At 37.2% G+C, this 24,919-nt stretch overlaps 5 protein-coding genes across 10 annotated transcripts; 3 read left to right on the forward strand and 2 right to left on the reverse strand.

The window, feature by feature from the left end:
- Nucleotides 1-425: 425 nt before the first annotated feature.
- On the reverse strand, nt 426-4,354 carry LOC148767660 (uncharacterized). 6 transcript variants are annotated; one of them, XM_088824098.1, is made up of 7 exons: nt 4,010-4,354; nt 2,092-2,738; nt 1,794-1,924; nt 1,501-1,681; nt 1,336-1,388; nt 774-1,234; nt 426-664 (listed from the first exon to the last, which is right to left on the reverse strand). In XM_088824098.1, the coding sequence occupies exons 6-7, from the start codon at nt 1,194-1,196 to the stop codon at nt 587-589; spliced, it is 501 nt and encodes a 166-aa protein (XP_088680224.1). In that variant the 5' UTR covers nt 1,197-1,234; nt 1,336-1,388; nt 1,501-1,681; nt 1,794-1,924; nt 2,092-2,738; nt 4,010-4,354; the 3' UTR covers nt 426-586. The 6 variants fall into 6 exon arrangements, 5 of the variants coding, with proteins under 5 accessions (XP_088680224.1, XP_088680223.1, XP_088680225.1 ...); XM_088824097.1 differs by lacking the exon at nt 4,010-4,354 and adding an exon at nt 3,031-3,222; XM_088824099.1 differs by lacking the exon at nt 4,010-4,354 and adding an exon at nt 3,031-3,222 and having other exon boundaries at nt 1,474-1,681.
- Nucleotides 3,310-4,016, forward strand: LOC105958327 (CBL-interacting serine/threonine-protein kinase 11). The gene has a single exon (XM_012982336.2). It carries the CDS (start codon nt 3,310-3,312, stop codon nt 3,844-3,846), a length of 537 nt encoding a protein of 178 aa, XP_012837790.2. The 3' UTR covers nt 3,847-4,016.
- Nucleotides 4,355-8,978: 4,624 nt separating the features above from the next.
- On the forward strand, nt 8,979-10,922 carry LOC148767661 (uncharacterized). The gene is made up of 2 exons (XM_088824741.1): nt 8,979-9,398; nt 9,714-10,922. The coding sequence occupies exons 1-2, from the start codon at nt 8,979-8,981 to the stop codon at nt 10,920-10,922; spliced, it is 1,629 nt and encodes a 542-aa protein (XP_088680867.1).
- Nucleotides 10,923-19,205: 8,283 nt separating this feature from the next.
- LOC148767662 (uncharacterized) lies at nt 19,206-19,772 on the forward strand. Its single transcript, XM_088824742.1, has one exon. The coding sequence runs from the start codon at nt 19,206-19,208 to the stop codon at nt 19,770-19,772; it is 567 nt and encodes a 188-aa protein (XP_088680868.1).
- A 1,947-nt stretch (nt 19,773-21,719) lies between these two features.
- On the reverse strand, nt 21,720-24,571 carry LOC105971565 (plant intracellular Ras-group-related LRR protein 5). Its single transcript, XM_012996418.2, has 3 exons — nt 23,976-24,571; nt 22,199-23,115; nt 21,720-22,121 (listed from the first exon to the last, which is right to left on the reverse strand). The coding sequence occupies exons 1-3, from the start codon at nt 24,487-24,489 to the stop codon at nt 21,996-21,998; spliced, it is 1,557 nt and encodes a 518-aa protein (XP_012851872.2). The 5' UTR covers nt 24,490-24,571; the 3' UTR covers nt 21,720-21,995.
- Between the last annotated feature and the right edge of the window lie 348 nt (nt 24,572-24,919).

Below are 24,919 nucleotides of genomic sequence, written 5' to 3' on the forward strand. Positions count from 1 at the left end.
CAAATCTGTAATTTTTCAAACTGTTACTCGGAAACAGTACAAACCTAAAAACAATGTTACTCGGAAACAGTACAAACCTAAAAACAGAACTTAAACGTACGCCACGAACATGATAGACGATTCAAAAAATTATGCGACATACAATCAAATTTTTGGTTTCAATTTTACCAAGAGGTATGAAAATACGAGAAAGATCGGATTACAAGTGTCGACATACATAAAGCTGTGAATACCTTCAAGGTTTAATTTGTATATTTTCCTTAGAGCAACACTAACGAGCAATCATGCAAAATGAGTCATCAAATATCTATATTAATATTTGCATTGATAAAGGGTGTTCCTAATTGCATGTAAAAAAATTATATGCAACACCAGTAAAACATTTACAGAGCACACAAATCAATCTTGCAGACTGTTTTCTCAAAGAGGTGTACAGTTTTCTTGCTACCTCAGCTTATGACAGAGTGGGCAAACTTCAAGAACCCAAAATCAGAAATCAGAATGGGACAATAGTAAATGCAATTAATTATCAAGAACACTATAGTATTTTTTTTTTTTACAAACGAAACACAAACCATAAATTCAGCTACAGAGGTTTGCTGCACATTTGCTTGTTTGGCACACGCCTCAATTTTCTAAGTTGTAGTTGCCTCATCGCTTTCACCTGCCTCAACAATGCATGATCTTAAAATAAGGAAAAAATCACCAAAACAGAGGTAAACAAAAACAGAGGAGTCGAGGTAAACGAAATATGAGATAAAATAGATTTTTACCTGGTAAATAGGTCTGCACATGCCACCTGTTGTTGGAGGAAGATCGGTGACCATCTTGCCATTATCCAGAAAACCTCTCGAAGTGGTGAATATAGGTAAATCTGGCCTAGAAGATTCCAAGGCATCCCTCATCGACAAATGCTCTTCTCTTGAAGCATCTATCGGTCTAATTGATGGTACATGAGGCAGTTGACCAATAGAATTCATGGGGTTGTCAGAAAATCCACCAGAATATTTCTGAAGTCTTTCGGGGGATCTCGTTTTCGCTGCATTTGAATTCCAAGAAGCATAAGAATTTTTAATCGTTGAACCTATCGGTTGTGTTTCAGCAGCCCTTCTAGAAGGTGGTGTAGCTCTTGATGCGTTGTCGTGTAGTTCCATCTTTTTACGCCTCTCGTTTTCGAGCTCTATATGCTTTGACATTCTCTTGCGTATTAGTTTCAGGCGAAGATCTCTTCAATCTACAGCAATAAAGTTTAAATACACCATGAAATTTATTGATTAAAAAGAGACGAAAAAAGCTAACATGAGAGAGCATCTATTTTACGAAATTAACTATTACCGTCTAAACGGCTGTTGTACCCGTAGCTCCGTTCACTCACACCCACTGTCATTCTGAATCAACAAATCATAAAAAAAAAATTTGCTAATTTCCACTTATACAAATGCACAAGCTAGAAAGTAAATTGAAATCAAATACCAGTAGAAAGGTGAAAGCAACAATCACCTTTTGGCATTGCAAAATCGACGATCATCACTGCTCCGAAAAGACTCCGACGACGGTCTTTTGCCTCCGGATAGCACCAAAGCATTCCGGCGAACTCCATTAGAATCTCTCGACGAATCCTTCACCACCTTCTGCGCAGCACGAAAAATGCAAACACCCGCAGAACACACCCACTCTCATTCTGAATTAACAAATCATACAAACAAAAATTGCTAATTTCCACTTATACAAATGCATAAGCTAGAAAGTAAAATGAAATCAAATACCAGTAGAAAGGTGAAAGCAACAATCACCTTTTGGCATTGCTAAATCGACGATCATCACTGCTCCGAAAAGACTCCGACGACGGTCTTTTGCTTCCGGATAGCAACAAAGCATTCCGGCGAACTCCATTAGAATCTCTCGACGAATCCTTCACCACCTTCTGCGCATCACGAAAAATGCAAACACCCGCAGAATTAGCTTAATCATCAAAACGACGACGAGCGGAAATCTCGTTTGAGATGAAAAGTAATTAATACAGGATTGCAAAATTAAGCAGTCCACAGTCATGGATAACGAAAACAAAAAGGGGCAGATTTACATGAGTACCTCACCGGAGCGGCCGAGAGTGATAGTTACTTGAGGCTTCGCCATTTCATAAATTTCTCAATCAATTGCTTCTACGGCTGAGTTGACTCATTAATACAGAGGTTTCTGTACTCGCAACCGTTGACGAGCATGCGAATCAACCTAGGGTTGCAAAAATTAGTTAACTGGAATTTTCCGATTGTAGGCGGAGAAATGGCTGGGGGAAAACAGATGGAGAACATATGACGAAGAGCATGAGGAAGAATTGGCATTGCTAAATCGACGATCATCACTGCTCCGAAAAGACTCCGACGACGGTCTTTTGCTTCCGGATAGCACCAAAGCATTCCGGCGAACTCCATTAGAATCTCTCGACGAATCCTTCACCACCTTCTGCGCATCACGAAAAATGCAAACACAGGCTATAAACAGCCTTAAAGAAAGAACAACCCAAAATTCTGCATTGATGATCTACCATCTGCCACTACGGAGAGCGAATAAACAACCGTCAGTATGATTACTTTAATTTTACATTCGAAAAGACGAAAATAGATGAAAACTTGCCAAGCAGTCCTCCCTCACACCAAATTTGGTTTGAATAAAGTTGGAGTGTAGCCGTGTAGGTAAGCAATTGCCAGTAACAGCCGGTCGAGCAAATTCAATAATTTCTGCATCGATTAACAATAAGAGGTAACTAAGCAAGCATATTTACCAATTAAATATCTGGACGAGGAGAGCTAAAGACAAAAAAATATGCTGAAATGTCCTACGAAAAGAAATTCAATTTATATATGCTGATCAACATACGCCTTTATACATTTGAACAATTCAATAAGAGTCAAAACCGTTAACAATAAAGAAAATTTACTTCTTTGTTCAATGAAGGCAAGATATGAATGAAAAACAACGAACAAAAATATTGTTATTGATAAAAGTAGGCAGAAGTTTGAAACTTGTTACCCGATATTTTCTCAAGCAAGACTAAATAGTGGTCCGATATCCATTCATACTCTTTCTCCCCCACTTACTGCAATGTCGCACACAATTCATCCCCCGCCCAACTATTATTAGCTGTAGAATAGAACCTTACAACCAATCCCTTTTCTAAAACCTAATCTTCACCACAAAAAAAAATCGAAATTTGTTTTTTCCGGTCTCTGAATTATTGCGCACTGATGCCGGGAAACGACGAGTTTTTCGGTTTCCGGTCCCTCGTCGCCGCCGTCTTCCGCCGCAAACATGGCTTTATCGGCGGAGAATGCGTTGTTCAGAAAGTACGAGATCGGGAAGCTTCTAGGCTGCGGCGCGTTCGCGAAAGCGTACCACGCTAGGGATATTTCCAACGGCCGGAGCGTCGACGTGAAAGTGGTGAGCAAGAGCAAGCTCAACAACAATGTTAATCTAATGGTGCACATCAAACGCGAGATTTCGACCATGAGCCGGCTGCGCCACCCTTACATCGTCAAATTGTTCGAGGTTCTCGCAACCAGGACGAAGATTTATTTTGTTCTGGAATTCGTCAAGGGCGGCGAGCTGTTCGCGAAGGTGGTCAAGGGCCGGTTCAGCGTGGATCTCAGTCGGAAGTACTTCCAGCAGCTGATCTCCAAGTACTTCCAGCAGCTGATCTCCGCCGTCAGCTACTGCCACCTCCGCGGCATCTCCCACCGCGATTTGAAGCCGGAGAATCTTCTCCTGGATGAGAACGGAAATCTGAAGGTCTTCGATTTCAGTCTGAGCGCGTTTACCAACCACGTCCAACAAAGCTCCACATATTAAAATTCTGAAATTCTAACAAACAGACATATAGTCTATAGATGCAGATTCATGATCAACCACAAATTTCTGTAAACAAATCAAATATAACATATATAAGTAAACAAACTTAAATAACATTCATGTTTATCATCAATCATATGTTTATAAATTCATGGATTGGTACCTCAACAAAGGGGGAAAGGGTGAGTGATCTCCGAAGAGAGATGGGGCAGGGGAAAAGAAAGTTGCAGCCTCATATGTATGGTTGGAAGAGGGCCGTCGAAATCAATGAAAGCGGCGGTCAGCAGCGGTGGCGGTGCGGCGGCAGAAGGAGGAGAAGAGAAAGGGGAAAAAGAACGAGATTCAAATAGAGAGGAATTGCGGTGAGAAATGGAGAGAAAGAGGGATTTGGTAAAGAGGTAAAATTTGTGCAAGCCATATCCACATGTGGTGCTGTCATCTCAAAAGCAGCAATTCAGGAGATAAGAAGTACACGCAGCAGACGATGGGGAACCTCGGAACTTGTTGGAGGATAGAAGCAAAGGATAAAGGAATAATGTGATGATTGTAGCCAGGGGCGTACCCACCCTTGTGGCTGGGGTGGCCCCCGCCCCCCCAAGATTTTATTTTTAAGCTGTTTTTTTTTTTTTTTTTTTTTTTTTTTTGGTATTTATGTATTAGTTAATGCAGTTTCGCCCCCCCAAACTTTTCATTTTGTACACTTTAGTCCTCAAAACAAAAAAAAAAATTATTTCTAAACTACCCCTATATTTCAGCCCCCCCAACAAAACCCCCCTGGGTCCGCCCCTGATTGTAGCCATGGAGATTCCCTCGCCGTCAATAATTGTAGGCGGCCCAAAGATAAAGGAAAACGAAAGCATAAAATAAAAGAAAAGAAAACAAGGATTGGGACCCACCAAGGCGGCGACGGCGGCGGCGGTTACGGCGGAGGCAACGGCGGTGGTCAACAATGGTTGGCCAGATTTGAGGTCATGCTGAGAAATAAAGGAAAAAGAAAACAATTGTAACACGTGATTGGACCGACAGATTGAAACGACGCAGTTTTATCATTAAATGGGCAAAAAAAAGTGGAAAAGAAAAGGCAGTAAAGAAAAAGGGCTTATCCCTATATATATATACTTAATATATATATATATATATATATATATATATATATATATATATATATATATATATATATATATATATATATACTATTCTTACTACTTTAGTTGATAATTTACACTATTTAAGATTTAATTGCTTTATAAATAAACAAAATTATATATGATTAATTTTATATAAAATAAGTTTCTAGTTATTGTGTAATATGAATGATCAAATAAAATATTTCAATCATATTCAATAAAAAAATGTAAATGTTTGCTCACTAATATAATCTTTGTACGGGTTCGATCTTGTTTCTCTTAAACTCTTATGTATGTTGATAATAGAATATTTCAAGATATGAATAAATTATTAAGTTTAAATTAAATTATCCATAGTTAACTCTAAAAATATATTATTTTATACATTATGTATAAAATTCTACCAAAATGTACATTAAAATACAATGTTAAATATATATTTCAAATTTCAAATAATAAATAAGTTTTATTATAAAATAAAAGAATGGACAAATGGATAATATTAAGTTTAGCGAATTAATTGGATGATCCATGTTAATTATTTTAATATTTAATGCACTAAAGATTCAGCAGTTAATTAACTTGATTCGATGATAAGCTAGTATGGGCATTTTTAATACATTTAAAATTAACATCATTATACATCATTTCAATAATATATTTTAATAATTTTAAAATCACGAGACATACCAAAAAAACATAATCATACATATATCTCATAAAATAAAATAAAATAAAATAAAATAAAAAGAAAAAGAAAAAAATGCAATGTAGTTAGGGGTGTCGGAATGCAATTTTGGGATTCCACAGATTCCGATTAAAAAATATCCAAATTTAGAACCGTACATTTTTGGCACGGAATTGGAATTTTATATAAAACTACCAAAAATTTCGATTTCCGACGACTTTAGTTACAAATATTTTGATTGTTTTTCGAAATATATAATATAATTTTATGATTTATTTTTGTAATTCCATAATATAATGTATGTTATATTTTATATGAAAATTTTGAATAAGGGCCAAATAAACTAAAAACCTTAAAAAGAAAATTAGTTTCAGAACTATCTGTTGCATTTTTTCTTATATCAAAAACCATGTGTTGTATATTGTTTTTTTAGGGTAAATTACCCCCACACCCCTGAGGTAAGCTTAAATAAGTTTATGGTCCTTGTGGTATCGATAATTAGACTCACCCCCTTGAAACATAATTATAAACTCTAATGGGATAATGCATTGGATACGTTATTACGATCGAGTTCTAATGGACTATTGGTTTCAGGAAGTGGTGGAGACAACAAATAGTTATGAGTGATTTAATAAATGTTGGGGGAGCTATGTCAGCCCATAACTCTATGTTATCTCCACCACTAGCTAAAAGTAATAGTCCGTTACAACCATATCGGAATTATGTATCCAATGTCTTATCCCATTAGAGTTTCTAACTACGTTTTAGGGGGTGAATGTAATTATCGATTCCATAAGAACCTTAAAATTATTTAAGCATACCTGAGGGGTGTGGTTGTAATTTACCCTTTTTTTAGTGTTTTTATGCAAAGTCCCTGACCAACCATTTTTATTATTCTAGGTTCAAGGGTTATGTCTCTTTCGCCAATCTTATCCCTTAAATATGTATTATAAATAAATGCGAAATAATGTATATGACAAAATTACCCCCAATCCTTTAAAACCAATTCCTAATTGTAACCCCAAATTAACTTCAATTTAATCAAAATATGAGGGGCTATTTTTGTCTTTTACAAACCTCTGGACCATGTGTGGACTTTTTTATAAAAGAGTTTTTTGTCTGGACCCCGTTATGAATAACTACCCATTGATGGACTTATTTATAAAGTGTCCATAACTAAATGACTTCTAATTTCGATTCCAAAAGTTTCGAAATCTAAAAACTCATTCCTATTCTGAAAACTTTGGATTATAATAATTAATAATGTTTCAAATACTTTGAAAGTAACAGTATTTAATTAAGGGTATCTTGGGTAGGTGTTGAGTGTATAGTTTACACTCAATGTATACTTTCTTATGAGGATTTTTGTATACTTCTATTGATTTAATGATGCTTAACGAGTGGTTTATTGTATTTTAGGTACAACTTGACGATTTGGGAGTTCCAAGGACGAAACGAGCCAAAAAAGGTCAAAAAAGGGCAAAAACGGAAGAAAACAAAAATACGCTGAATATTGGACGGCGCGGCCGTGCCAAATTTAGCCTATTTTTGGCGCGGCCGCGCCAACTGCAGAATGAGGGCAGAAGGTTTCGGCGATTCTCGTGCGGCCATGTGAGAATTACACTGATCTTCGCGCGACCGCGCCAAAACACGCTGGAGACAATTTTGGACTTTTAATCACACAAGGAAACCTAAATTCTTCTACCAAGTTGGGGCATCTATTTAAGGGCAAACCAAGCATGAATTAGAGAACTTTAGAACATAATCGTAGAGGAAGAGGAGCGAGAGAACGGAGACTTGACAAATCTTCATCACAATTCTTCTTTCATCTATCTTTTCTTAATCTATGTCTTTTTATATTTTTATTATGTTTTTCGTTATGAGTAGCTAAGTTTTTAATCTAGGATTTTTGTTGGAACCCTATGTGGGGATGGTGAACCCGTTTTCTTCAGATTATGCAATTATGATTTTATGATTATTTCTTCTACTTGTTATGATTGTTAGTGCATGAACTTGATCAATTTATGTGCTTTATCTGTGATTATTGGGATTGACTCGACAGAGCTATATTGATAATTAGACGGTAAATAAAAGAACCTTCGAGTAGTTTTCACCGGATGAGTGTGTCAATTGCATGTGGTGTCGTAGACATACATATATCACCTTATGTAGCCATTTACGAGACTTGTTAGTTAATGCTTTATTTATATTGGCTTGCATAGACATATAGTGAACCGTTTATGAATAATAGACTCATAATACACGCGACAGCAGGTTATGAGTAAATTAGTGTCTCGGGTTAATAATCATGAATCATATATTTCATAATTGAGGGGTTTTTGGTGAGAAGTTCTTGCATAGGGGGAAGATAAAATCCTAGGTTCGTTTTTTATTGATATTTTCTCGTGTTTATTTGCTTTCATAATTAGTTTAATTAATTAGTTGATTAAATTTGACAACCTTGCGTAGGCTGGATAAAAATCATAGTTGTTAGAATTTGGTACTTAGGATTAGATAATTTAAGTATTCCCTGTGGGATCGACATCCGACTCTTGCGAGTCCACTTTTACTACTTGTTTGCGATACGTGCACTTGCATGTTAGGTATTTAGCCCCAACAAGTTTTTGGCGCCGTTGCCGGGGAATACAGCTAAATTGTCTATTTATTCTAATATTAAATTTGAAGAATTTTTCTTACTTCAGCCATTTTATTTATTTTAGTTAATTATTTTATTTTTATTATTTTTGTTTTAGGAACTTTTTATGCGAAAAGGACACGACACGAACTTGCTACCTCTTGATCCCGAAATTGAGCGAACGTTCAGGCACGCCAGGAGAAATCAACGGTTAGCTCAAAACCTTCCCGCAACAATGGAAGAAGAGATTAATCGTAGGGGAGATGACCAAGGGCGCCTACCGAATGCGGCAGGAAATATCGTCAACGAGCAAGAGCAACGTCAGCTAATTAATCCACCACCTCGTCAACGAGCATTGCATGAGTACACCGTTCCAACACTCAATGGGTTTCAATCAAGCATCCAACAGCCCCCCATTGAAGCTAACAATTTCGAAATTCGAGCGGGACTCCTTACTATGCTCCAAAACAATGGGTTGCTCAGTGGATTAGCTCATGAAGATCCGCATCTCCACTTGGTTAACTTTCTTGAAACTTGTGATTCGCATAAGATGAACGGAGTATCACCGGAAGCACTGCAACTCCGCCTGTTCAAGCACTCTTTACAAGGAGCAGCCCGAGAATGGTTACAAACTCGTGCACCGCAATCCATCTCGTCGTGGCCCCAACTAGCACAACTCTTCATGAACACATATAACTCCGCAACAAAAACTGAAAGAATCCGGAGAGAAATACAGAATTTCATACAAGAAGCCGCTGAAGCATTATTCGAGACTTGGGAGCGGTTCAAACAACTTATTCGGAGATGCCCGAATCACGGTCTTCAAGAGTGGCGGCAACTTCAAATATTTTATGATGGATTGCAAGATAATTCGAGAACGGTGCTCGATTCAGCAGCTGGCGGTATGTACATGAGCTTGAGATATGACGAAGCTTACGAACTTTTGGAGCGGATCGCAAGGAACAAATACATGCGAGCATCGGACCGGTCAAATAGTGGAGCCAATAAGACGAGAGGAATTTTAGAGTTAGACGGGGTCACCGCAATCACCGCCCAGTTAGAAAAGCTATCAAAACAAGTAGCAGCTTTGCAGACTCAGCAAGTCCATGCAGTCCAAGCTCCCGACCAGTGCTTAGAAGAAACGTAGTCTCTAAATTACGTGAATGACACCAATCGACAACAGAGGAACCCGTACTCCAACACTTATAATCCGGGATGGAAAGATCACCCCAACTTTGGATGGGGAGGAAATCAGCAAGGACAAAGGCAAGCACCACCTCAAGGTCAACCGCCTAGTTATTCACGGCCAGCTCCCGGTTTCCAAAATCCTCCTCAAGCCCCACCTCAAGGTGGAGATCTCGCAAATATCTTAGCACAATTCATGACATCAACTCAAGCTTCCATTCGAAATTTGGAGACAGAGATGGGGCAACTTACAACCCAACTAAACGCGAGGCCGTCGGGAGCACTGCTGTCGAATACGGAAGATCCTCGAAAGAGCAACATCGAGCAGTGCAATGCCGTAAGTTTGCGAAATGGGAGGCAATTAGAGGAAGGTCCTAAAAAGTCCGTTGCACCACCGACTATTGTAGAGGAGCCCAAAGAAAAGACCGAGGTCGGGCCAAGCAACACAAAGATCACAGTAAGTGAACCTACCCCCAAGGTACCCTTCCCTCAACGTTTTCAAAACTCTAAGCTTGATATGCAATTTCAGTTATTTTTGGATTATCTTAAAAAGTTGCATGTCAATATTCCTTTTGTTGAGGCACTTAAGCATATGCCAAATTGGGTTAAGTTTATAAAGGAACTTGTATCGAAGAAGATGAGGCTTCCGGAGTGTGCTGCAATAGTAGACCTCAATGAGCAAAGTAGTGCTATCCTTTCAAATAAAATTCCACCTAAGCTTAGAGATCCGGGGAGTTGTACCATTCCATGCACAATAGGTACTAGGTATTTTGGGCGGGCATTGTGTGATCAAGGGGCGAGCGTAAATTTAATGCCTTTATCAATTTATGAGAAATTGAATTTAGGAGAAATTAAGCCCACTTCCGTGACCTTGCAGCTTGCTGATAGATCTTTTACTCACCCTTTAGGTATAGTGGAGGATGTATTGGTTAAGGTAGATAAGTTCATACTCCCGGCCGATTTTCTAGTACTAGACATAGAGGAAGATGAAAATATTCCCCTTATCTTAGGACGCCCCTTCTTAGCAACCGGTAGATCAATTATTGATGTAGGAAAGAGAGAGCTAAGAATGAGTGTGGGGGAAGAAACAGTGATCTTCAAGGTGTACCGGGTGGATGAAAAGCCTACTACGGCTAATGGATGTTATCTACTTGACGAGGTAAGTGATTCTAAATTTGTCTCTGTTAAATTACATGATATAAAAAATATTGTGGAGACTAATGTGCATGTAGGAGAACAAAAGGAAAAGGTTGAGTTGGTTACAACACCTACTCAAAATACCGTGATAAAAGACGATGTTGCCAAGCCTCATGACATTAAGAAGAATAAATTCAAGGGCATTCCTAAGCGAACCAGTCGAAAGAAGAATCGGATCAACCCATTTATTCAACAATTTCTCCAAAAGGAAGTAAGGGGATGGGTCCAAAAGCTAAGGAATTGAAGAGCATGAACAAAGTCTGGCTGAAGACTACAAACTTAGCGCTTCTCGGGAGGCAACCCGAGATTTTCGTTTTTTTTTTTTTTTTTTTCTTTCTCTTGTTTTATTTTATTTATTTATTTTATTAGCATGCAAGCTAAAAAATTAAACATGATTTTAATTTTTAGGACAAAAAATTGCAGCTCTGGAGCTCATACGGCCGTCCCAAAACAAGGCAAAGTATCATACGGCCGTCCGGAAAATCTGGGAAGCTACTGCCCAATTTTGGCTTGGGGCGCGGCCGCGCGAAAAACACACTATAATATGACGCGGCCGAGCGAGAAACAGACTGCTACTGCCCAATTTTGGCAATTCGCACGGCCGTGCGGAAAACAGTTCAAAATCTCATACGGTCGTGCGAGACGCAGCAGAAGCATAATAAAAGCGAGGGAGAAGAGCAGCCCGGACATGGCCAAGACGACTAATTCAGGTGTATTCTATCCTTAAACTTCGTGCTAAGTACATTGAGGGCAATGTAAATTTTAAGTTTGGGGGTGGAAAATTGCTTATTTTTATGTGCTTTAATTTTTTAGTTTGCATGCCTTAGGTTTTTTTTATGTTTAGTTGTTTTGGTTTATTTATTGCTTTCGAAAAAAAAAATTGATATAAATGCTTCGATGAATCATGATGATGAAAGATGGTTGATGTTTAATGATGAAATTGCTTGCTTTATCTTAATTGTGATTGAATTTTGGTGAGCTTTTGATTCAAAGTGTCGTAGGAAGGAGTCATTGTTAGGAATCATGAATTATGTCTTGCTTTGGTTGAAAGTTTTGTGTTTTAAAACATGGAATTAATTTATGCTATATCATATGCTATTCGGTTTTAGAACTTGCCTTAGGAATTTACAAAGTGAAATATTAAATTCATGAGCAATTTGGGAAGTGATTTGGGCCATCTTTGAACCGTTTGAGCCTTTCAAGCCTACCTTTAATTTTTTATCATTCGAACCTTGATTGAGCCTTGGAGAAACGGTGTTCTTTCTTTTAGCCGAAATAAGGTGGGTAGATTAGATGGTGGTTTCTTGATAATTTTGCCCTTGGAGCTTGGTTGAAAAAATAAAAAATTGTTACGTTTTTCTTCTTCATAAAAAAAATGAAAAATAAATGAAAAATAAATGAAAAAAAAGAAAAAAAAAAAAAAAAAAAAAAAAAAAAAAAAAAGAAAAAAAGAAGAAGAAGAAGAAAGATAGAAGGGGAAGAAAGGACTTGAAAAGGATTTATAAGCAAAAACTCAAACCATCACGTTAAGAGCAAAAGTGGAGACTTTTGAACTCTTAACAAATCGAGTTAAGAAATAAGTCTTTGAGGTGAAGAAATAAGTCCAAAAGCTAAATAGAAAAAACACATCTAGTCAAGAACGAGAGTTAAAAATTCCGTCAAGTGCAACTCTTAGTGACTAATTGTGAGATGAAAGGAGAAGAGTAGCCACTTTTACCCATATTTTCTTCCTTGTACCAAAAGCCCAACATTTGAAAGCCAAAAGGTCCCAATGATCCCAATAGCTCAATTATTTGATACTAGCCGAGTAAAGAAATGTGGTGAGTCTTTGGAGTTGAATATTATTATGAAAGTATAAATTTTCTCCATTTTTAATTTACAAAAATGGGATACTTGAAGCGATAGCATGGTTTGTGGTTTTTGACAAGGGTGAGTGAATACGTATACGAGCTTGTAAATTTTTAAGAATTGTCATGATAATTGCAAGTTCTGAAAACGTGAAGTTGACCATTAATCTATGTGATGAGAGGCATTTGTTGAAAGTGTTGCTTTGATAGTTGCTAGTTTATGCTTGAGGACAAACAAAAGTTCAAGTTTGGGGGTGTGTTGAGTGTATAGTTTACACTCAATGTATACTTTCTTACGAGGATTTTTGTATACTTTTATTGATTTAATGATGCTTAACGAGTGGTTTATTGTATTTTAGGTACAACTTGACGATTTGGGAGTTCCAAGGACGAAACGAGCCAAAAAAGGTCAAAAATGGGCAAAAACGGAAGAAAACAAAAATATGCTGAAAATTGGACGGCGCGGCCGTGCCAAATTTAGCCTATTTTTGGCGCGGCCGCGCCAACTGCAGAATGAGGGCAGAACGTTTCGGCGATTCTCGTGCGGCCGTGTGAGAATTACACTAATTTTCGCGCGGCCGCGCCAAAACACGCTGGAGACAATTTTGGACTTTTAATCACACAAGGAAACCTAAATTCTTCTACCAAGTTGGGGCATCTATTTAAGGGCAAACCAAGCACGAATTAGAGAACTTTAGAACAGAATCGTAGAGGAAGAGGAGCGAGAGAACGAAGAACGAAGACGGAGAATTGACAAATCTTCATCACAATTCTTCTTTCATCTATCTTTTCTTAATCTATGTCTTTTTATATTTTTATTATGTTTTTCGTTATGAGTAGCTAAGTTTTTAATCTAGGATTTTGTTGGAACCCTATGTGGGGATGGTGAACACGTTTTCTTCAGATTATGCAATTATGATTTTATGATTATTTCTTCTACTTGTTATGATTGTTAGTGCATGAACTTGATCAATTTATGTGCTTTATCTGTGATTATTGGGATTGACTCGACAGAGCTATTTTGATAATTAGACGGTAAGTAAAAGAACCTTCGAGTAGTTTTCACCAGATAAGTGTGTCAATTGCATGTGGTGTCGTAGACATACAGATATCACCTTATGTAGCCATTTACGAGACTTGTTAGTTAATGCTTTGTTTATAATTGGTTTGCATAGACATATAGTGAACCGTTTATGAATAATAAACTCATAATACACGCGACAACGGGTTATGAGTAAATTAGTGTCTCGGGTTAATAATCATGAATCATATATTTCATAATTGAGGGGTTTTGGGTGAGCAGTTCTTGCATAGGGGGAAGATAAAATCCTAGGTTCGTTTTTATTGATATTTTCTCGTGTTTATTTGCTTTCATAATTAGTTTAATTAATTAGTTGATTAAATTTGACAACCTTGCGTAGGCTGGATAAAAATCATAGTTGTTAGAATTTGGTACTTAGGATTAGATAATTTAAGTATTCCCTGTGGGATCGACATCCGACTCTTGCGAGTCCACTTTTACTACTTGTTTGCGATACGTGCAGTTGCGTGTTAGGTATTTAGCCCATACAGTAGGTAAAACTAAATAACCTACAAACCTCTATGGTATTAATAATTACAAATACCCCATCAGCTATTTCTCCGTTTTACAATTACATCCTTACGGACTTATGAGTAACGAAATCTTGAAAATTCCATGGATTATTCGTTTTACATTTCCAAATCCACCCATAGGAGTAAATGTAATATATTCTCAGAGGATAAATGTAATGTTTTATCTTACCTAGGAGGTAACCGTAATTTACCCATATTTTGTTCAATAAAAAGATAATTTAGATAATTAATTCATTCCATTAGGGTTTGTAATTGACTGTTAGTTTTAGGGGATATTTGTAATTACTAATACTACAGAAATTTGTAAGTAATTTAGTCTTACCTCAGGGAAGTATCCGTAATTTACCCTTTCATTAATCATTATTCCTTATTATCATATGATATGTATAACATATACACCCTTTCATTAATCATTATTCCTTATTATCATATGATATGTATAACATATATCATATAAAGCGAGAGACAAATTTGTATTTACAACAACAATTTTGTAAAACAAAAATGAAGAAACAAACATGTTCATTATTAATGTAGAGAGTAGCACGAACAATTCATAATTCGTCTCCGACACCCATTGACGCTCAAATAGTACTACTACCAACATAAAAGATAAACAAACCGAAAAGAAACAAATTAAGAAGAACATTCGAGAAGGAAGCAAAGACTTCTGAATCCCACCCAATTAAAAGGCTAACTTATAGGCACCAGGATGTGATAAAATGTTTAATTCCAAATTTGGATTTTACTGACTTTGTGAAGATTTGAATAAATATTATTTTTTGGTAGAGAAAGTAATAAGACTAGTATTTTGTGGATAGAAAAATTACTTCTCTTTTTTTTCTTTTTTTTTTTTGTCTTACATACAATCATCTCTAACACTCCATATTTATAATGAGGAGTACATTAATCTTCTAATAAATTAGAAGATAACTCTTAGACTAACAACTCTTCTAATTATAATTTAATACATAGGAAAATCAAAAGACAATTGTCTAGATACATCTAGACAATGGTGCTTCAAATTCACATTTATTCTAACATTCAATCATCCACTTATTCCAACATGAATGCCCACTTCTTCCAATATTGAATTGCCACTAAGATACATCAAGTTTCCAATCAAACTTCGAAATATGGTTGTGTTCACCAATTTTCCTTCACCTTCTTTGCTTAATTTTAAGCCCGTAATGCAAGGAGTTGACACCGGATTTGAGTTCTCCATTTTGAACTTTTTCAAAATTTCTTTGGCATATTTTTCTTGAGAAAATAAAAATTCCTCATTTTAATTGTTTCACATTAATGCCAATAAAATGATGCAATTCACCTAGATCGGTCATTTCAAACTCCTTCATCATAGAAACTTGTATTCCGCCAACATCTCAAAATCACCACCCGTGAAGATTAAATCATCAACATAAAGACTCACCACCATAAAACCGCCGTTAGAATTCCTTTTGATGTAAAGAATATGCTCAAAAGGACAACGATCAAACCCAAATTTAATAAAATGATCATTAATTCGATCATACTATGCACGGGGTGATTGTTTCAAGCCATAGACAGCTTTCTTGAGTTTGTACACTTTTTCCTCGCATTTTTTAATGAATTCGGGAGGTTGCTCAAGATAAATTTCTTCTTGAAGAAATCCATTCAAGAATGTTGATTTGACATCCATTTGATACAACTTCCAATCATTTTGAGCCGCGAGAGAGATAATTAAGCTAATTGTATCAAGTCTTGAAACGGGAGCAAATACCTCATTGAAGTCTTCTCCTTCTTTTTGCTTGTATCCTTTTGCAACAAGCCTCGCCTTGTATTTGTTGATGGAACCATCAAGATTAGTTTTTGTTTTGAACACCCATTTCACACCAATAGGAGATTTGTGTGAATGCAAAGGTGTGAGCTTCTAAGTTTAATTTTTTTCAATCGCCTTGATCTCTTCTTTCATTGCTTGATTCCATTTTTCTTCTTTTGAGGCTTCTTGAAATGAGATTGGATCCTCTCCGGCAAAGAATGCAAATAAAATAGGATTTGTTGCATTCACCTCCTCCGTTTCATTATTTGATTTTGCTTGTCCACGGTAATTGTTGTAAGAGTTTCTTCCTCCTCTTATTTGGCCACGACCTCGGCCACGTCCACGGAACGAGCCACGGCCTCCCGTGAATATAATTTGGGATTTTAATGCTTCATCCGGAGAAGAGATTTGAGGACTTCTTTGATGAATCCTTGCTTTGTGCGCCTCCAATCGTCCTTGTAGACTCTCTAACGCCATTGATGAAAGATTTTGTGACTCTTCGATAGCCACAACAACATGATCAAATTTCAGCGGCAAACTTCGCATAATTTTTTCAACAACCCTTTGGGTTTCCATGACTTTGCCATTTGATTTACAAGAGAGGTGATTCTTGTAAAATATTCAACATTTTTTTCATTTTCTTTCATCTCCAATTTTTCAAATTCAGCCCTCAAAGATTGCAAAAGAACCTTCTTTACTTCATTTTTCCCGACATAGGTTGTTTGTAGAAGTTCTCATGCCTCCATGGAAATAGTCGCCTTGGTTAGTCTTTCATAGACGAGAACTTCGATGGCTTGATATATTTGGCAAAGAGTTTTTCGATCTTTTTGTCTCTCGGTTCTCAAAGTTTGCCTTTGTGCATTTGTCAGTTGATCCTTATTTTTGGGAGTATGAATACCATCTTCAACAACGGTCCAAATATCTCGAGATTCAAGACAAAGCTTCATTAGATTACAATAATCGAATCTTCTCCATTGAAACGAGGTATAAGAGAAGCAAGGTTGGTGGACATTTTTTAAGATGGCTCTGGTGCCAATTTGTAGGCACCAGGATGTGATAAAATTATTAATCTCGAATTTGGATTTTACTGATTTTGTGAAGACTTGAATAATATTTTTTTTTTGTAGAGAAAGTAATAAGACTAGTGTTTTGTGGATGGAAAAATTATCTTTTTTTTTGTTTTTTTTTTGTCTTACTTACAATCATCTCTAGCACTCCATATTTATAGCATCTTTCGCACTCCATATTTATAGTGAGCAGTACATTAATCTTCTAATAAATTACAAGACGACTCTTAGACTAACAGACTAACAACTCTTCTAATTCTAATTTAATACATATGAAAATCAAAAGACAATTGTCTAGATACATCTAGACAATTGTGCTTCAAATTCACATTTATTGTACATTCAATCCTCCACTTATTCCAACGTGAATGCCCACTTCTTCCAATATTGAATTCTCACTAATTCCAATATTGAATTCACATTAAGTCCATTTATTCCAACAACTTAGTGTGGTGATCTCATTTTGATGAAAGCCCCTGTGGCACAGATAGCGCATATTAGCGGGAATGAACTCTTGGCATCTGTTCACCAAATTCGGGATCATTAAGTCGTGATTCTTGTGACACTGTATAGACTACCTCCTTGTATTCGACCACCTTCCAATGGTAATTCCTATGGCAGCCACAGACATCGCAATCCAATGCCCAAACATCATTGTTCTCCCGGAACTCCAGGCAACCATCAGTTTCCCGCCGAGATCCGAATGGGTTTGGTGGCATTCTGCGTAATATATGGTTGTCGTCTTCTGATGTTGTATATATGAAAGCAGGGAAAACAGCATAAAACCCCCCTGTATTAAGGAAAACTTGCGCTAAATCCCCCTGTATTTTTTTTTTCTTGCGTAAACCCCCTTGTGTTTCATTTTACTTTGCATAAAATCCCATTTTTCATTCAAAGTTAACATCGTTAACTATAGAGGGGATTTTATGCAAGTTTTTTTTATAATATATGGGGATTTGGTGCATGGTTTTGCAACACAAGAAGGGTCCACGCAAAATTAATTTATTCATTTAAAATTCAAATTATTTTCTTAAATTAAGTCGAATACATCTATTAATTTAAGGGCACTTTACAAATAATTCCATCACTGAGTACTTATTCATAAAGAGATTCAGACAATAAACTCTTTTACAAAGAAGTCCACATGGTCCAGAGGTTTGTAAAAGACTAAAATAGCCCCTCATTCTTTAATATGCTCCAATTTCATCCTTTAATTTAATCTAACCTCAATTTGGCCCCAAATTTCATAAATTATTCAATTTTGACCCAAAACACATTTTTATGGACAATTTCGTCGTCACGCCGTTGACTTTTTTTTTTCTTCCTGATTTTTCCGCCACCGGTTTCCGGCGTTGACTTTTTTGATTTCTTTTTTTTTTCTTCAACATCTTTTTTTCCCGTTTAAATGTCAATATTGTTGTGATTGACAGTAATATTAACTATACCCATTTAAATCGGATAGCGTGGAGAGTGCTCATTCTTCTGCGAAGGGTTGGTTAAATGCTTCGACCGGAGGTCTAGATAACGTGCAAGGCAAACTTCAGGACCAAGTTTATATCCAAATTAGTCAGCTGAAGTGCGATTTTTCATTATCATCCAAGATAAGGAAGCATACTGCAGCGTGGCCGTGTTTTCAGGGTTTGATTTGTTATGTTACGCATCTGGCATTGGAGAAATTGGATCAAGAGATGGAGTCTCCGGCGATGCAAGATCCGAGTATTTGCACACACTATCTTTGGAATACTCACGAGCTCCCTTGCACATGAAAAATTGTGCAGAAAATGGAAGATAATGACACGTTCGTCATTTCAAACTTGCATCCATTCTGGAGTACCATGACAGTTGAACCTTCGGAGCTACCTGAGTATCAAGTAAACCACGAGGCGATTGTGGATAGACAGATTGATGACCTGAATTGCAATTTGAAGAAGATGAATTACACGACTAAGATAAATACCGTGGCCTCATTGCGTGGCATTGTTTATCCGTATACGTCGCATCTGTCCGAGCCATCATTTGTTAAGACCAAAGAACGGCCAAAGAATAACTCGACAAAGAGAAACCCTTCCGGATGCCAGTATCATATTAATGATGAGACAATTAAGTCGTCTTGTGGTTCCATGGGTCGTCAATCCTCATCTGGTGCAAAGATTCCTAAAGCAAAGGTTGAGAGAAACACTGATGGAACGCCTCAATAGAAAATGAAAGGTCATGGTTCTCTTATTCCCACACAAGAATCTGCTGCCCCTACAATACCTGCACATGAAGGAATCGGCTTTTATCCTTTTGTGCCCAGATTTATGGTCCGTCTTATTCAAGATTATGTTAACGTGATGGCGGATGGCAACTGTGGGTACCGATGTGTTGCTCAAACAATGTACGGGGATCAAGAAAGATGGCCGCAAGTGAGAGGGGAGTTGCTTATTGAGTTATACGAGCATGCTAATGTGTACACGGCGATGTTTGGCAGTACTGGATACGTTGAGGTCATACGCAAGTGTGATTGGACCTCAGGGCCTTGTCTAAAAGCTTATTGGATGGAAATGAATGAAATGGGATTGGGGATTCCTACCAAATACAGTGCATTAGTTGTACTTTTGACCCAAGTAAGGAGCATGACTTACCTTCCTATGTTTGGCAGTGGTCACTTGTCATGTATAATTGTTGTGACATTGCACAACAATCATTTCATGTTTGTTAATTTGGTCGCGAATAGTCCTCTACCACCTATCCATCGGCATGGGTACATCATAGAGCCTAAAACCTGATGCACTTACTCAAAATGTTCAAACCCCGACTACTCTTGTACGAACAATTAAAGTTTGGTCGGTAGTTCAATTTGTATTTGTATTTGAATTTTAGGTCAATTTGTAGTTGTATCTGAATTTTAGTTCAATGTGTATTTGAATTTTAGGTCAATTTGTATGTGTATTTGAATTTTTAGGTCAATTTTTTTTTTTACTTGCGTTTAAAAATATTTATGTTAATTTATTTGAGTGTCTGAAATAAGTTGGTTAAATTAAAAAACAAATCAATTAGTGATTTTGTACTAAATTTTACGAAACATTAGCTTATATTTCGTGTAAAACTCCACGAAATATGAGGTGTAATTTCGTGTTTTATGTCACGAAGGCAGAGAATGTTTTCAATCCAACAGTTTCGTCCTTCTTGTTCTATAATAATAAACACGTAAATTTCGTATAAAAATACACGAAATTGATGAGTGAATTTCGTAATATAACACACGAAATAGCGGGCGAATTTTGATTTTTTTTTTAGAAAAGTTACAAATGAAATAAGTCGCACTGCAAGCAAGTAAAAAACGTTCTATGAATAGCATTTCAGTTTCTTATATGAAGCTGCTAATTGTTATACTCGGTAACACATTGGCGCAAACATTTGAATTCACATGAAACAAACAAACTGGTATATTTACATTCATTATTCCACTCTCTCTTCTGTACGATAAAACCAGCAATATACAAAGCCTTGACATGCATATAAACATATGGGGGACAGTCTTTATTTCTTTTTACGTTTCTTACGTGGAAAATTTATTCGTTCCCAGCACCGAAACAGAGCGGAGGCCGGCATATATAAGAACAGAAACCCTCTTTTCCTCTTCGCCAGTCGAAATTTCCCATCCTTCTCCGCAACAAAATCGACCATATACTTCACAACATGTTTTTAAATACAAAATAATTGTAAATAAATAATAAATAAATTATGCAATTTCGTAATAGTAACAAACCTGAGCACCCAATTTCGTAATTTGCTTAGGTGGCACTTCCAAAGGAGTTTGATTGTCTTAATTTCGACAGTAATCATTCTTTCTAATTGACTGAATATCCCAGTTTTCGCTCATTAAATTGCACATTATATATCATTCATCAAACTGTACAACGGAACGAGGCTCGGTGCATATTGCGTCAAGCTTGAAGAGCATTTGCAACGTGATTCTTGCGCTATTGAATGTGCGATTTTATTTATTTTTAATCTTTTTTTCTTTAATTTTCTGGGAGAAGAATAGATATCATATGCTTAATAGAGAACTACGAACAGGGAACGAAATACACGAGAAAACAAGGAATCGAATCCTCAATAAAGACCGAATTAAAAGATGCTTAAGGTACTACTTTAGTAACCTCGTTCCTATGAAAGACCTTGTGGCAGCCACACACGCCACAGGTTAGCTCGTTGTCGGAAGAGCCCTCTTTGCCGTTGGGGGTGAACTCTTGGCACCCATCGACCGTAGTCTGGAATCTAAAATCATGAATCTTGTTACACTTTGTGTACACCACCTCCGTTTTGTAGTTGACGACAGGCTTTGGCGGCACTGCCTCCACTTTCCGATGGTAATTCTGGCGGCATCCGCAGATCTCGCAATAGAGCCTGTCGTACCCCACGTACTCCTGGCAACCGTCAGTCTTCCAGCCCATATGCTTAATGGGGTTGATTGCATTCTGCATATTTGACTCCCATGTTTCGATCGACTAAATTAAAACCCTTTTTCGATTCCTCAACTGAAGCAACAACACTCTACTTATAATCCGAAAATGACTTTTGAGATACTTGCATTTATTATTTTGAATTGAATAAATGTGTTTGCCTCGTTGTTACCCAAAACGTGATTCATGGAACCAAAATGAAGGTGGAAGGACTGATCGATCGAATTGCCAGCAAAATAAAAATAAAAATAAAAATTAAACGAGTTCTTACCAGATCGAAACTAAACTCAACAATTTTGATTCACACCAAGCAAATGAAGTAGTATGTCTACATTCACTCTTCTGTACAGTAAAATCAACAATACACAAACAAACTCTTCCAAAGTAAATCACAAAATTATACATATTAAAAAAGATGCTTAAATTAAATGTCCATTACCATCGTTTTCCAGGTATCGAATCTATCACCGTCCCTCAAATTCAAACATATATACACACAGGGATAATCTTCATTACTTTTTACGTTTCTTACTCGTGGAAAAATTATCCGTTCCCAATGCCGAAACAGAGCAGAGGGCATATATAAGAACAAAACCCTCTTTTCCTCTTCGCCAGTCGAAATTTACCCTCCTTCTCCGCAACAAAATCAGCCATATACTTCACCACATCCTGTCAAATAAATAAATAATTAAATTAAATTAAATTAAACTAAAAAAAAATATGCAATTTAGTAATAGTAAACAAACCTGAGCACCCAATTTCGTAATTTCCTTAGGTGGCACTTCCAAAGGAGTTTGATCGGCGCGAAAGTGCCTTAATTTCGACAGCGACCCAAAAGAATCGGGCAAATTTTTTATCTGATTGTAACTAATATCAAGATCCTCAAGCATCACAAGATTCCCAATCGACTGCGGCAACATTCTCAAGTCGGCGAAATTCTTCCCCAAATTTAATTTCACAAGATTCACCGCGGAGCAAAGTGTTTCCGGTATAATCTCGAGTTCGTTAAAGCTAACATCGAGCTCCCTCAATTTCAAAAGATTCCCAATCGAAGAGGGCAATTTTTTCACCCTATTATAATGCAGAGTGAGAATCTCCAAACACTCGAGCTTCCCTATTGATTCCGGAAGATTCTTCAGCTGATTGAAATCCAACCTCAGTTCTAAAAGCGACGAGCAAAATCCAATCCCGTGAAAAAGTTCTTCAAGATTATTCGTCTCCACGTTCAATCTCTGTAAGGAAATTAGATATCCAACTGCACTAGGCAACTTCGAGAACCGATTCGTACTTAAATCAAGATTGATTAAATTTATCAAGTTTGCAAAAGATTCGGGCAGTGATTTCAATAGGTTTGCGGAAAGATCCAAGTCGGTTAGATTTTGCAGTTCGCCGAACGAAGGTGGAAGATTTATGATCTGGTTCGAACGGATATCGAGCTTCGTTAAGGTAACGAGGCTGCCTATTGAAGGTGGAAGAGCCATTATCCAATTTTCCGATAAATATAACTCGGATAAAGTTGTTAGCTTTCCGAGAGATAATGGAAGCCATTCGACTTTATCCATTAGCTTCCCTCGAAGATCTAAAATAGTCGCCCCCGTTTTGGCGGAGCTTTCGATCAGTGCAGCCACTTTCATCAGATTCAATTTTTCTTCGTCTTTTACCCCTGAAAAAGCAATTGAAACACAATCAAGGAACAGAAATCAACTCTAAGGCCTCGTTTGGTTGCCAAGATAAGATTAAATAATCTAACGTATTATTTTATTGGACCCCGAAAGGTCCAACAAAAAGGCCCCCTACAAGAATGATAAGGCATGATAACATAATACTTACGGGTCGACCCGATAAGTTATTGGATTTACCAAACATCAAACAAAGTCCAATTATTTAGTTAATCAGGACTAATCTCCCCAACCAAACGAGGCCTTAAGTGAACTCATCCTGTACACAAGTTTTCATGCATCGTAAGTTATAATCATTGTAGTCACAAGCAATCGGTTTAGGTTAAAATATATTTCACAAATATTTCCGAGACCATGATCCAACTAAACGGTATTCTAAACTTGCACGTAACAGATCAATACAAGACTATACCTCAATAGCTTCGCCCCAAAAATTAAACGCAGTAAGGTAATTACATAGCTGTCCAATATTTTACGTTCTCTTTTTCCACGAGATTCAACTACGAACCATAACCTCAACCATTTCGAATCAAATCCAAATTTCAAATTCAAACCGCTTTCGATCATCAAAATACGCAACTGACATTTCAAACGACTACCCACAACAATTTTATACTTTTAAGGCCTCGTTCGGTTGGAGAGATTAACCATGATTAACTAAATAATTGAACTTGGTTTGATGTTTGGTATCCCTAATAACTTGCCAGGTCTGACCCACAAATATTATGTTATTATGGCTTATCCCGGGTTTCATTAGATTATTTAATCTAATCTTATCCTGGCAACCAAACGAAGGACTAAATTTCAAACAGAAGAGCTACGATATAGATGCAATTATGCGAACCTGAGGTCGAACCGACGAGTTTCGAAGACGAACTTGCGGGACCAACCCCCTTCAAATCAGCACCAATTTTAGCACCATCTTCACTCTTCTTCTCACTGATCGCGATCTCTGTTTCAACATCACAATCAAAGGGGACTATCTCCGAGAGGGGCTTACCGGAAACCAGGGAAGAAGCCTTCTGAATGAGCCCATCAAACACCTGGAATATTCTGTCGGTCTCGACCAGCTGCGCCGCCTCTTTCCGCTGGTCGTGGCTGCGGAACGAGACCATGGTTCTCTTCACTTCCTGCAGAACGGAGAACAGTTCCGGTGGAACGTCCGGCGGGGTTTGCTGCTTCGATATCTCATCTAGCTGAAGGTTTTGTTCGGTTTCGACGGTTTGGAGTACGGAAATGGCGGCCTCCACCTCTTCGATTGAGGGTCTCGGCGGCAGTAGCTTGTAGATTCTGGTGATTTCGTCAACTGTATCTGCGTAGGTGGGTGGTGGCGGGTCTTCCGTCGCCGGCGACGCCATGGCGGAGGAGCTGAGATTCCGTTGAGGAATTTATTTATTCTGTTTTTAGCCTCCCGAATTTGCAATTAGGATGTTGAAGTTTGTAATTGTATCACGAACTCTTATCTGATGGAATTCTTGTATTTATTAACGGTGAATTGCATTTTGCACCCTGCAAATAACATGGATTGACACTTTACTCCCTTATATTTTAAAATTGGCATATTGCACCCTCAAATTGCATATCTCATGGCCAAATGCACCCCACACCTATCTCTTGTGATATTTTAGCATCTAAATATATTCTTTCTTGGTGATGTTTTTTTGTACTTTATATTTTGAATTATTATTTAATAGTATTATGAATGAAACATAAAGGAAGAAAAATGATTTTTTTTGTTAGTTTTTCGCATCAAAATTGAAGTTATATATGAACTAATTGTTTTATTTT

The sequence above is a fragment of the Erythranthe guttata genome, chromosome 10, assembly GCF_056151865.1.
Source record: "Erythranthe guttata isolate IM_541 chromosome 10, IM_541, whole genome shotgun sequence".
Classification (NCBI taxonomy): Eukaryota; Viridiplantae; Streptophyta; class Magnoliopsida; order Lamiales; family Phrymaceae; genus Erythranthe; species Erythranthe guttata.

Coding starts and splice junctions, on each gene's coding strand:
- LOC148767660 (XM_088824098.1), bottom strand. CDS start 1,196: ATGTCAAAGCATATAGAGCTCGAAAACGAGAGGCGTAAAAAGATGGAA. Junction 665..773: donor TGTGCAGACCTATTTACCAG/GTAAAAATCTAT, acceptor TTGTTGAGGCAG/GTGAAAGCGATGAGGCAACT.
- LOC105958327 (XM_012982336.2), top strand. CDS start 3,310: ATGGCTTTATCGGCGGAGAATGCGTTGTTCAGAAAGTACGAGATCGGG.
- LOC148767661 (XM_088824741.1), top strand. CDS start 8,979: ATGAACACATATAACTCCGCAACAAAAACTGAAAGAATCCGGAGAGAA. Junction 9,399..9,713: donor CAGCTTTGCAGACTCAGCAA/GTCCATGCAGTC, acceptor CGAAATTTGGAG/ACAGAGATGGGGCAACTTAC.
- LOC148767662 (XM_088824742.1), top strand. CDS start 19,206: ATGAAAGGTCATGGTTCTCTTATTCCCACACAAGAATCTGCTGCCCCT.
- LOC105971565 (XM_012996418.2), bottom strand. CDS start 24,489: ATGGCGTCGCCGGCGACGGAAGACCCGCCACCACCCACCTACGCAGAT. Junction 23,116..23,975: donor ACTCGTCGGTTCGACCTCAG/GTTCGCATAATT, acceptor TTGCTTTTTCAG/GGGTAAAAGACGAAGAAAAA. Junction 22,122..22,198: donor TTACGAAATTGGGTGCTCAG/GTTTGTTTACTA, acceptor TTTATTTGACAG/GATGTGGTGAAGTATATGGC.